This window comes from Gymnoscopelus microlampas, assembly GCF_963454915.1.
Source record: "Gymnoscopelus microlampas genome assembly, chromosome: 8".
Lineage (NCBI taxonomy): Eukaryota > Metazoa > Chordata > Actinopteri > Myctophiformes > Myctophidae > Gymnoscopelus > Gymnoscopelus microlampas.
Window position 1 is genome coordinate 45440192 of NC_139945.1, and position 12975 is coordinate 45453166.

Here is a 12975-nt window from a genome sequence, read left to right on the forward strand (position 1 = left end):
ATTTCAAGCTTCTGTCAGCATCGCTATGATGTTAGGCCAGTGAAAGAAGGAAAAACAAAACTGTTCTGTTGATTATGATATCAGTAGCGAGGCGTTATTGCAGGAAAATACATTGAAGGGAATTAAAAAGGTCCTCAGTTGAGAAGGTTTTCAGTTTGTGTTTCCTGGAAATGTGATGGGCTTGGGAATATCCTGCCTCTCATTTCATCTTTTTTTTTTTTTAATGCACATGTTGACAAAAACCTTTTGGGGATTCAACATATGTATGTGCTGTAGCTCCTGTTTACCACTACCACCTGCTTCCTTCCGAAGTTGGGCTTGATAGGCAGGATGTGAGGACTCGTCAGGTTGAGGAATGGCAGGGAGTCCTGGGGAGATGAAAAGGTGCATGGCATGTTCTGTGGGTTTCAGGGTAAGGCTTCAATCCGCTTCCTGACGCCTCAAGCCATGGCATTAAAGTGCTGACACGCAGCTCACTCTCTAAACACAGCCTGTGTTGACATGTTCTGAGCACTCAAATGCAGTAGGTAGGCCCTGCGGATTTGCAGCCAAATCTACATATGAATGGATATTATTTTAAGATCTGACATATAGGCTAGATTAGTTGTAGCTATGGAACACACATGTAGTGTTGGTACAGTAGTGTGTGTTTCTCTCAACAAATTCTAAAAATACCTAAATACCGGATGGGTATGGAAGTCAGAGAAGAAGACTTCTGCCTTATAAGTCATGTTCTCTGCCTGGCTGCACCTACTGTAACTACATAACATACCTCATAAACTCAAATTTTCACAAGTAGCTAAAAAAAGATGTGCTCGAGTTGCAGGCCATTAAGAGAGCTATTATCGAGTAACTTGGATGCAATGCAAGTGAAAGCTAATCTTGTTTAGCTAGAAATTTAGACGGCACCCTGTAAATCAGTTAAAGTTTTCAGACCCATTTTTGCAAAGTGGCAGGCATCACATAGTAAACTAAACACGTTTCAATCAGTATTTCCCAGTTTAACTCCAACCCTACAGTTCATTCATCAGTTACCACATTATACATATATTTTCATATACATTACTTACATAATACTGTACATTAATAATTCTTTATGAAATGAAAAAACAAATTAACACATTTATAGGTTTTCCTCCTTAAAGGGTAAGACCACTTTGGTAGAGGTTTGGGTTGTGTAGTTACCTTGCCATGATGTAACTCCAAAGGTGGGCAAGAAATCAAAAATAATTGCTCCATTGATTAGAAATTGATAATTCAAAATATGCTCCTCATTGACTTACATTGTACGGTAAAACAGCTCTCAAAGTCACTCTTTTAGCACATAAATGAACCCAAACATAGCTGATTCAGACAATATAGAGCATCACCAAACCCAGTACTGTTTGTTTTTTTAATAAAAATGTCAACTTCCTGTTCATTTTACTATTTGAAGATCTGGATCCGGATCCGCCGATCCAGTCCGGGTTTTCTACTTATTAAAAATGGCAAAATCAACAGGAAGTTGACATTTTTATTTAAAAAAAAAAACAGTACTGGGTTTGGTGATGTTCTATATTGTCTTAATCAACTTTGTTTGCGTTCGTTTGTGTCCTAAAAGAGTGACTTTGAGAGCAGTTTTACCGTACAATGTAAGTCAATGAGGAGCATATTTTGAATTATCAATTTCTAATCAATGGAGCATTTTTTCTTAATTTCTTGCCCACCTTTGGAGTTACATCATGGCAATGTAACTACACAACCCAAACCTCTACCAAAGTGGTCTTACCCTTTAATCCACATTATCTGTGCATCTTTGCCTACTATCTGTAATTAACAACACTTTTCCAGGGCTTATCTTAGTTTTCTAGGACCGGGGCTGAGAGGGAAAAGTTAAACATTAACAAGAGAATGAAGTGTGGGAAACAAAGAATGTCAATTAGGAGGAGCAGAACTAGACAGCGGGGGAATCTGATATACTGCAGTTGGTGCATTTAGCTTCTCAGATCCCTCAGTAATTTACTAAGACTGTTCCAATTACCACAGAATTGTTCTTTAATGTGTTTAGCGTTATTACTAGAGAGTGACTCATCTAGTCTGGGTCATATGTATTTTCTTCTCTCTCTCTCTGGATTGTATTTCATTATATTGGATGTGTAGATAGCTTCGGCCCTCTCTTTCTGCCAGTTTAATTTAGAAACATTTGGGATTGTCAGTTAGTTAGTTAGCACTTACATTTCAATCTGAAAGGTGATGGCCCTTTTTTATAAAGTGCATTTTTGATGGGTGAGTGATTTTCAGTTAAACAGTCACTGACAGAGCTTTAGACAACGGGGCAGTCTCTGCAAATAGTTGGGCCTTTAGCCTTTGGTCTATTGCAGACAATTTTTACATAGGAGGATCCTATTGTGCCACAAATGCTTAAAACCAATGTGTTTTATTTTGAGTTATGCCTTGCTCATAATAGGAAACTTTAAATAGACAGGAAGTGTGAAGACAGAGAATCAGAATGATATGTAACATAGTGTAGGTCTCTGAGCTGGAATCGAACCAAGGTGGGGACGTCACAGATATAATAGATGACGCACTAACCTGTTGGTCAAATTTATCTAATCGTGATTCCATTTCCAGATCAAAATCCGCAGATAGTTGGTTGGTCATAAGTTGTTCTGCAATCCCTCTGCACCATTCCACCAGTGTTTAAAGAATGTAATGGGCAGACAGCTCTGCTGGCTGTGGAGGAACCCTGGGAGCAGTGGTGCATCATGCCATGCTTGGGGCCCGATGCGAGACCATTCCTTTGCTTATCTGACCATAACTGTAAAAACACTATCCACTATCATGGCCACTAATGCCTCATCTGGACACCCAGCACTTTGCTGACTGGGATACAGCATAGTATGTTAGAGAGAGAGAGAGAGAGAGAATCCCTGCACTGTTTACACCAAATGACCTCGGTATAAAAATACTGTTCATATAAACAATGCAACTGACCTTTTTATTTTTTTGGGGGCGCCTTTATTGATATTACAGGAGATAGACAGGAAACAGGGAGAGAGATGGGGAGAGACACGCAGCAAAGGTCGTCAGGAACGACAGCTTTCAAAAGTGTATACCAAGCTAACCTCTCCTATATGGATGTATAACTATTTCTGAGAGAAAATGCACATTTTTTCTTATAGTTTAAGATTCTTCCCTCAAAGTTGCAATGTAACACAGCTCTGTTTACACTTTTATTTTATTCCTATTTATATTCAATATTTAGAGAGAGAGAGGGGGGGGAGAGGTGATGGAAATGTGGTCAGGTTTCATGCTGAAGGAGGAAGAGCAGTGTAGGCAGTTGAGTTGTAAATAATGATTTAACAGAAAGAGATGCTTGTCCACAAGGCACATAACACACACTTTAAGCTCAGAGTTTCTGTTGTGCTCTCGGGGAAAACAGCACCAAACATTGCTATGGAGTCTATAAAACTAGCTTTAAGCTAGTATTTGACAAATCCCTTTCCTTCACTGACAGTCCGCAGGGCTCAAAAGGCAAGCTAGTCAGAGAATGCTTGTTACCTTTTGTTCAGAACTACAAATAACACTTTGACTTTGACCCCGAGTTCTTTCATTCCTCATCATCTTAAAATGCACCTACTGTTGCCTAAATGGCTTAAACCTCAGACATTCTAGAAGGCTGTGCCAATTCAAATGCAATTGTATCGTCAGAAGTAATAATATCTAGCACACACACGTTAAACGCTGTGCTGGTTACAGTGCACATAGTAAAGTAACTTGAATTCTTAACTTCAAGAAGACTGGGAACACTAAACCCTCCCTCAGACACCTTCTCACTTCTTTTTACTTATGCAGACTAGCATGCTTATCTTTAACGTGCAGGTTTGCATGGTTCTGCTTGAAAGCCCTGTCCTGCCAGTCATAAACAAAGGACTTTGGATCATTTACTACTTCTTTAGGAATTACAAATTCAGAAAGCTTTTTTCCATTTAATGGGGAGGGGGCTTTCCACGTGTAAGGATTTGCAAGAAACAAGTGTGCAATGCAGTTGAAACATGCTGTTCCGAATGAACCGACTGTGGGCCCTGAGGAAAGACTCAAACAAATGCCCGCCTCTATTAGTATGGAACTCATGGTTCTGTGGGACCAGGATGAGGTTTTATATTCTGCGTCCACACTGCTGCTTTCAGCAAACAGTCCACCATTATTCCGCCTGACAAGAGAGCAAACACTCTGCATTCGGGGGTCAAGATAAAGCCTGTCTCTCTCTTTATCTTATAGCTTTATCCTACATCGTTATGTTGCTTTGTTCTCTCAACACATTTTCACACTGCCTCAGTGTATCTCCTTGTTATTTCCCTGCCTCTCTTCTTTTCGATTTAGTCACCCGGCGCACCAGCAGTGTTGGGGAGCTGAGGATTGGAGGTGCACATTGCAACTAACACGTTTGTTAGTTGCAACTCGGTGCTCCATCCCCCGGGGGATGGAGGCAGTTTATTGTTCAGTGGTCCCAATAGCGAGGTTCAGTTCATTTCTACTCGAGGGACTGACAAAGTGTGAGACATGACTTGAAACGTATGTTTTCCAAGAAAACAGTCTCCAAAGAGGGGCAGCCTGTTGGAACACTTGGTTCTGATGGGTTCCAAAGTCAAGGATTCTTAAATCTGGGTAAAGGTGCAGACCTTTCCTATTTCTAATTAGTTAAATAGCTGCATATTAAACGGACTGGCCAGCTGCCACATATTAGTGGTCCTATTGTGCAGTCTGCATTATTTCTTTGAGTGGGCCACAGAAGTTACTTCAGTAAAAGCTGTGGCCTTATGGCTGTCGGAGCAGTCATGCATAATTGACTGGTAATGAGCATAAAAACTCTCAATATTTAATCCACACTGACCTTTATGTGTGAATGGTGAAGGAAACACTGCAGCTGTCAAAGCAGAGCATTGTTGTTTTCTCTGTACCCTCAGTGGCAGACTGTTCATTAAGACAGGTGAGAGCCTCGGTAGCAACTTTTATTGGATATACTATAGGGTAGAAGAGAGATATATGTAGAGGTACAGTACATATAGATATTTCAAGGACAATATGATTAAATATATGTATGTTGACTGTTTTGGAAAGAAAAAAGGTTTTAGGAGTGGTTTCATTACTTTGTGTAGGTTTGGAGCTTGACCAAAATAATAACTTCATCCAAGTCTGAACTGTCTTTCCAGTGTTTATAGCCAAGGATACGATCCTGAGTCCTGACCTTGTGAGCTTGGCAGAACACCTTGTGTGTCCCGGGTTGGAACTATCAACTCATGACAGAGCCTGTCTTTTGCAATGCTGGGCACCCAGAGTGGACTGCTCACTAATCCTGAAGGTGTTCTCAAAGAGTCTGCTTGAACTCATATTCCCAGGCAGGGCTAATAGGATTATACTTCTAAGCTCAGGATTTCTTTGCATGTACATTATGCTAGTAATTCCCAGTCACAGTGAAACACTGAACAAAGTTTCCAAAGTGTACAATTCTGAGCTGTTTTGAGAGTTTGGGATTCATTTTGCTACCATTCTTTGATGCATTCCACTCTCTTTTGTTAAATACTTTTGGAAAGCATCCTCACATGTTTAACTCATTAAGACCGTCATTTTAGATTTCTTTGGCTATTCAAAAATATATCTGCTATTTTAGAAAAATCTTCTACATTTTTGCAAATCTTTGAATATATATATTTTTAAAGCTAACATGTGTAACTCAAATCTTTGCTTCTGTGGGTCCCTGGAACACAATATTTTGAGATATATATATATATATATATATATATTTTATATATCTTTTTTTTTCTCCAAAAAACAGTTCAGGTCTCAGGTCTTAATTGGTTAAGGATGTCTAAAAATGCAGTTTTTGCTGAACAACTAAAGTATTCCCCCACACTGTTGAGATGGCGTCATCAGTGGCAGCGAGTGAGAGCATGCCCATTAACGCTGTATTTCCTCTACTCGCTCCCCTGAACCCCTTCTGAGTGCTAAGAATTCAAGGCTCCTGCTTTTGAGAACAGAAGAAACTCTCAGAGCAATTTACACAACAACCTGATATTTTTTAGAATCAATCATCAGGACTTAACTCATTGTTTCCTGTCAGTCATGTTCGAATGTAAGCACTATGGTACACTACACTCGTAAGAACAAGTTGTTTCGCTTTTGTACACAACTTTTGTACTGTCAAAGCATAACCATAAACCGTGAGCTTTAATGTGAACTGCTGTAGCTTGGATGCATTTCAATAGATTTGGCTATGTGGTGCAGTATGCTGAAAATATGCCCTCTTCTTCATGTTCACTTCTATTTTTCTTAGTGGCTATAATAAGCTGTCCTCTGTCTGAGTATAGTGATAATAGTTTAGACAATCTAGTACACACAGGAAAGCTGAACTGAAGGGGAAGAAACTTCCAAATTGTATAATATTTTTGTCATGTACTGTAGGCTAATATGTGGATGGAAAAAGAGTTGATGAGCTAGGAAATGATTAGGGTTTAGAAGTCAAATAAATCACAGCGGCTTAACTTTTCTTATACACAGTAATGTGTTGGGTCTTCTTTTATAGGAAACCACTAACAACTGCTGTAATCCAAGCTTTTGTATTCACTCCACAGTTTTGTACCAGTCTGTCATAGTCATAGATAGTGTAAAGTATAGTCTTTATATTATTTGAAGTTCTATGGGCCTCTTCTGAATATCCCAAAGAAAGGACTGGAGCACTCGATTTGCTTCAAGACTTTAAAGCTGCAGTCTGGTCAAACCTGTGAAAGAAAAGCTCACAAAATTGTTGCCAAATTTTAAAAGGACTCTTAAGGCTAAATCTCCATTGTTCAGAACCAGCATTCTGCAGTTTATAGTTGAAAGAACTTTCCCTGTCGAGAGCAAAGCCTTCTGCTGTTAGCAGTGGATGTCTCTCTGACCCAGCTCCTTTTGATCCAAGACACCCTTTGGCCCTCCTTTCAAGTCCCTTACATGTCCCTTAAAAGTGACCACTGTGCAAAAGTGGCCACAGAGGCGACAGATGCCAAAATGAACCTGATGGAGCGGTCAAATTTATGACAATCCAGGTCCTTGGGAGGCTCTGCCAGTGAAGAGGGGTTTTAGGCCCTGTTGAAATCATAATGGCTTTAAATCTTTCAGCCCGTGGGCCAACTCCCCCACTCGTTACTGCTGATACAGGGATTATGGTGATTAAACCTATCGCTCTGTCTCTCGCTATCTGCTTTGCCGTGTGCTTTCGCTCCTTCAACAGGATTATCATACAGTATCCTCTTTCCTTTAATTGGAGCGGTGAAAAACAAGCTGGATTGTCTGGTATGCCATGTGACCAAAACAAGACGCAGTAGGCACAATGCACTGTAATAATGACATCTACTGTGACTGCTCTAGAATACTTGGTTCCAATTGTTACGAAAAATATATAATACTGGCAGTTGATTTTTAGACTTCTTTTGTGAGAAACAGAGCAAATGATGTGAGCTGCGAACAGACCTCCCTGCTACCTGTATTTCCATACATCTGCATGTATTTACTTTGCTTATCCTTGAATTTGACACCTGCAATATGTTCTCTGACTTGGCTCTGTTAAGCTGCTTTTACTTGTGTACGAAATGATGTTTTTCACCAAAGCAAATCTTCCCACACACAAAAAACACTGTGCACACTGTGCATTCTAATGTTGTTCTCTAATAATTAATTATAATATTAAATATGCACTCTTGTGCTCTAATAATGTAATAAAGACATGTTTAGCTATAATGTTGTAGGCTATATTATTACAGAGGCATGTCTTTCAGTATACTGTTACTATTAAGTAAAAGAGAGGACAAATATACCTTTGCTTGGCTCTGGAATGTTCATTTTCCTAAAGGTCTACATTTTAATCAGAACATTGAATGACTTAATGAACAGAATAGCTCAAAAGAAATGTTAGGTTAGAATTGCACATTACCAGACTCTGCAGCGAGTATCTTGTTCAGTAACAGATAGAGGGGCTGGACCAATGGGAATACTTTTTTTTTACTTTATTATCATGAATATGACTGACTGGCTTGTAATTTGAAATGACACATACAAAGGGATCAAACTGACAGTAGACTTGGTGGACTTGGACTGATAGTACCTTGGCATATGTTTCCTCATTTCTTGCATACACACAAGTATTGGCATAATACATTGACTAGGGGATTTATGAATCATTAAATGTTAAATATAATAATTTGAATTGGACGCTGGTGGAGGTGGCGTGGTGGTGGCGTGTCATTAGCCCTGAAAGACTGCATAGACAGGTGTTTACAAATGACACATACTGTATGGTCCTAATAGATGACGGGAAATGCAGTCATTGGTTCACGTGAGCACGTGAGGTTAGAGGGATTTCATCAATGAACACTGGGCAGTGCTTGCCGGGGGAGAGAGCCTTCCATGTTGAACTTATACACTAAAGATTAATTTATTTCAAATCAGTGTTGCCAACCGTGACATCATGGGTAGATTGAGCTTTGGTTACATACTACTAGGGTATCAGCATACTGAATGGATTACTGTCATTACATTATGGAAAAAGGTGCCACTCAAAGTTATTTGCAGCAGTACCATATGAACGTTAAGTATTTTTAGCTGCATTGTCCCCATTGAACAGAGTTCAGAGACCAGTCCTACTTTATCCAGCCTAATCAGCGTGGTGCTAACTCTGTGGGCAAAGGGCCGCCTGTCTGTCTGGCTGGCTGAATGAACAGAAAAGGGTCCGTTGGGGCATCCTGGCCCCCGCGTTCCTTCAGGGTGACCAAATAAGGACTGTCTGCAACATGTATGCAGGGAGGAGACAGGGGCACTGTGCTGGCACAGCCCAGCCTTTCGCATTCTCTGGCGTCCCTCAAAAGCCTTCTGTCCTTCATCACACATCCAAGTGGCTTCACTGTACAGCTACATGCACAGTGCTTTCACCATTAACTTCATGAATCATGATGCACCATTGACCCATACACAGTAAAATCGGTGTTAATTTCACTCAGATAGAGTAAAAATGTATGGGTCCTTTTGGTTACATTTTGTTACAAATGGATACAGTTACACTGACCATTGTATTATGTGACCCATACCAAGGTATCTTACAGTTTATGAACTAGGTTGATTCTCAATGTTGTGATTAAATTGCCAGTAAGCAATGGCAATTTAAGCATATATCTCTTATTTAATATATAATCTAATATAAATAGATGTACTTTATGCATAATGTATATGATTTGTAGGATGAGCAAGTATGATGCACTGTATGGTACAGGATTACACAGCCATGCACACATTATAATATATAGAGATACCACAGTAATACAGCACTGAACGACTAAAGTGTAGCTCAATGCTGCTTGCAGCAGTTAAAGATTAGCGGTGGTGTTTCCCTTGAAGAATTTTTGAAGTGGACGTATTCCAACCTCTGCTTATCTTAATTAGAAATAAATCTGGGGGAGTGAAGTGGCCCTCAGGAAACAAGCACCTCCAAGCTCCAGCTCCTTAGGGGCCACATTGCAGGTTTTGAAATGACTCCAAGGCTTTCTCATGCTAATATTTACTCATGCTACTGTATACTTGGAATGGGTGTAGTATAAATTGTGCATATATTATAAATTATTTTCCCTGTGATCTGAGGACATTGTTTTGACTTTTATGCTCACCTGGTCTTGCTGAATGTGAACAAATGGATAATTGATGGGCCCACTCTATTATACAACTGGGGGTACAAAGTGCCTGAGATGCTTCATTTGGATGGATAGAGAGCTACCTCTTTCAAGCTTACCGTCAGAGGCGAGTCGTCATCTCTGTGTAAATAATTATGCGTGTCACCGTTTAATGTTCCTACTGAAATGTATGAAGCACCGTGTAATGAAGCTTACCTATAAATGGTCTTAGGATGTCCCTGTGCAAGTCTTTGATTATAAAGGGCTATTCACTTGTAATCTATCTGCCTGTATCAGTTGTGCTTTGTTGAGTTAATATCAACAGTGTTATCTAAACAGACGACGCAGCAAAGTCTGCGTATGCTGTACGTGTTTAGATTAACAGCACAGGTCCTTTTCTCTTTCCGTTACATTAGTCATCCCTCAAGACACAGAGGTCCCACATACTGTAGTGTGCAGTGTTTACCTGTGAGTGGAGTACAATGCTGCTGGCTCCTATCCTATACTGTTGGGAGGTCCTGTCACACACACACACACACACACACACACACACCCACGTACAACATTTCTCATTGTTAGTTACTCATTTAGCTGGAGGAATTTAATACAATTATGATTAACATTGAGATCAGGGTTTTTTTGTGTTTTTTTTTCACAAGGTGAGAAGAGAAGGCTGTTCTTTTTTTCATCTCATCCATCTCATTTTGCTTCATACTGTTTCACTGTATTTTTCATTCTGCCCCAGTTATAACTCAGCACTGTTAAGCTATAGGTACCATGAGCCTACGCCTATTGTACAGTACACTACAGATACTGTATATCAACTGCAGAACCAAATTAAATAACTCTAAACTATTGCCTAGGAGTTATTGCCCCCCTCCCCCCCTTCCCCTCCACACACACACACACACGCACACACACGCACACACACGCACACACACGCACACACACACACACACACACACACACACACACACACACACACACACACACACACACACACACACACATGCGCTCTCTCTCTCACACATAATAAAACACACAGGGTGAACGTATCGGTCTCACCCGGCTCATGAAAAGGAAACGTACATAGTGGAGTTGTTGGCTGGATGTGACAGATTTACAGATCATGACCACACTGGGGCGGGGCAGAGGAGAGGTCTGGGAACTTTGGCCTCAGCTTCAGTGCCAACACAAACAAAAGCAATTCTCTGAAATCCCAGAACAATACCACTGCTGAAGTGCCTCTTTGCAGTCATTTCTCCTTCATACCACCACTCTCACATCTGCCAGCTGTTCAGTTGGTTAGTCACCTGGGTCTGTACCACTTAAAGGGGAAATCCACCCATTTTTTTTTTGTGGGTTTAACATTGCAAATTACAACATGATGACTCATCATGTTGTAATTTGCAATGTTAAACCCAAAATCAATCCTCCAGTTCAAGGCAACACAGAAAGGGGGGAACTTTTTTCTTATTTCCACACAACTCCTTTATGCTATATTAATGACATAGTTAAATATTGAAAATGGGTGGATTTCCCCTTTAAGCCCTATTTTATGCTTCATTGTTAGATGTTGTCATGCTACAAAAAATAGCTCATCTACCAGCTCAGCTTTTAGATGTGAAATTTTCACTATTTGATTTTTTCGATTTTTTCCCCCTATAATTACATGGCCAAAATAGGGATGCCAGGTTGAAAGTGGTGCTTCGTTTATACACACGTCACGTTTTTCCCCACTGAAAATCAGTTCGTTTTTGTATGATGAAAACAAAATTAGGCGTTTATTCTCTACGTTCAGTACCATCGCTGTCTACCCTGCACACAGCAGGACCGATTTTCTAAGATGTGTGTTTATGCGTCATGCATGCGTGTGCACGTGTTAAACGCATATAAGCTTGTGTTAAATGTCTCAGTGTGTGCATGGCTTTGGTCTCGCTCTCTATATATGGTCAAATGGTAACAGCAATGCCCTCCATGACCAAAGCCGCCAATGCCTCTGAAGCAACTTCAAAAGGCAAGGTGGAAATTGGCCGTTCAGACTGGAAATACACATTTCTTTATTAGAAACGAAGCCATTAGACAAAATACTTCTAATGTTGTCTACATCAGGCCATTGCGCTACTGATACCTCTGATACCTTGTACCACCCACAGAATCCTGCCAGTCTGTGGGAGGTACAAGGTAGACATGGATTCACTGTAATGAAGGGTTACTGAAATTGCTGTGCCAACGCAGACACATCTCCACTGCACGTTTCCCAATAGTAAAGTCTTTAAAAATCTGAAATAGTTTCAGCCGGACATAATTCATGTGATTATTTGGGGTTAGTTCTATAACATTCTCAAATATGTTTACTTGCAGGAGGTAACAAGTTGAAGAATCAGCAGTTCCGTCTGAACTGGGCTTGGATCTCTCTGGAGAAGGAGCACTATGTGGTGGACGAAGAGGTCCGCTTTCTGGAGGTGGTTCTGCAACGCAGGGGCTATCTGGGAGAAACCTCCTTTGTCAGTAAGTACACTTTATAACCTCCAATTCCCTGAAAAGGCTACAACATCACTTCATGACTTCATCACATCACTGAGACACAATCAATTAAATGCTTGTTTTTTTTGTTTTTACTTTCTTTTAATACTTTGAATTTGAATGGGATTTAATTAATGTTTTTTTATTCAATGCAAAATTCATGACCCTGTAAACCCCCACCCCACCCCCTTGACACATATATGCACACCCGCCCGCACGCCTGCACGCACACGCGCCTGTGCGCACGCCCGCACAAACTTCTATCTCCTAACTATTAAGACTCACACCCTTTAGGGTCACACAGGTCATAGCCTTTCACCATTCTCCTTGGGTCAGTACTTAAAGTCCATTCACACAATGGGACTGAAGGGGCTGCATGTGCTCATGAGAAAGGTCATTCAAAGTTGGTGGCCACTGAAGGACACTTCTCTGCAACTTAATCACCCAGTTTTACTGGCCTGAACTAAATGAGCAATAACTGAAGCACGACAGCAAACAGAGCTTCTGTAAGAGTTTATGAGCGCCTGGAATTTTCACTATTGTTGGTCATTGTTCCTCGCTACCCTCTATTCTGTCTATATAAATGACACGTTTAAAAAATGACCAGCGGATAAACGTCTCACCCCATACAAGGTGATTTAACTGTGGTCTGTATCTTTGTTTTCTCTGGGGCCACTGACTAATGAAATGTCTCTAGAGAGATCGGCCCTTTTTGCTGAACTTTATATACATTTTATATATTACAAAATGTTCATATTAATTATTTTGTCAGACC

At 40.4% G+C, this 12975-nt stretch overlaps 1 protein-coding gene across 1 annotated transcript in view; it reads left to right on the top strand.

The window, feature by feature from the left end:
- Positions 1-12975, top strand: part of LOC311050896 (FRAS1-related extracellular matrix protein 2-like) — a 66585-nt gene that overhangs the window by 16166 nt on the left and 37444 nt on the right. Inside the window, exon 3 of the mRNA XM_084065115.1 lies at positions 12039-12185. Coding sequence (XP_083921241.1) covers positions 12039-12185 — 147 coding nt within the window. The remainder of the gene's footprint in view (positions 1-12038; positions 12186-12975) is intronic.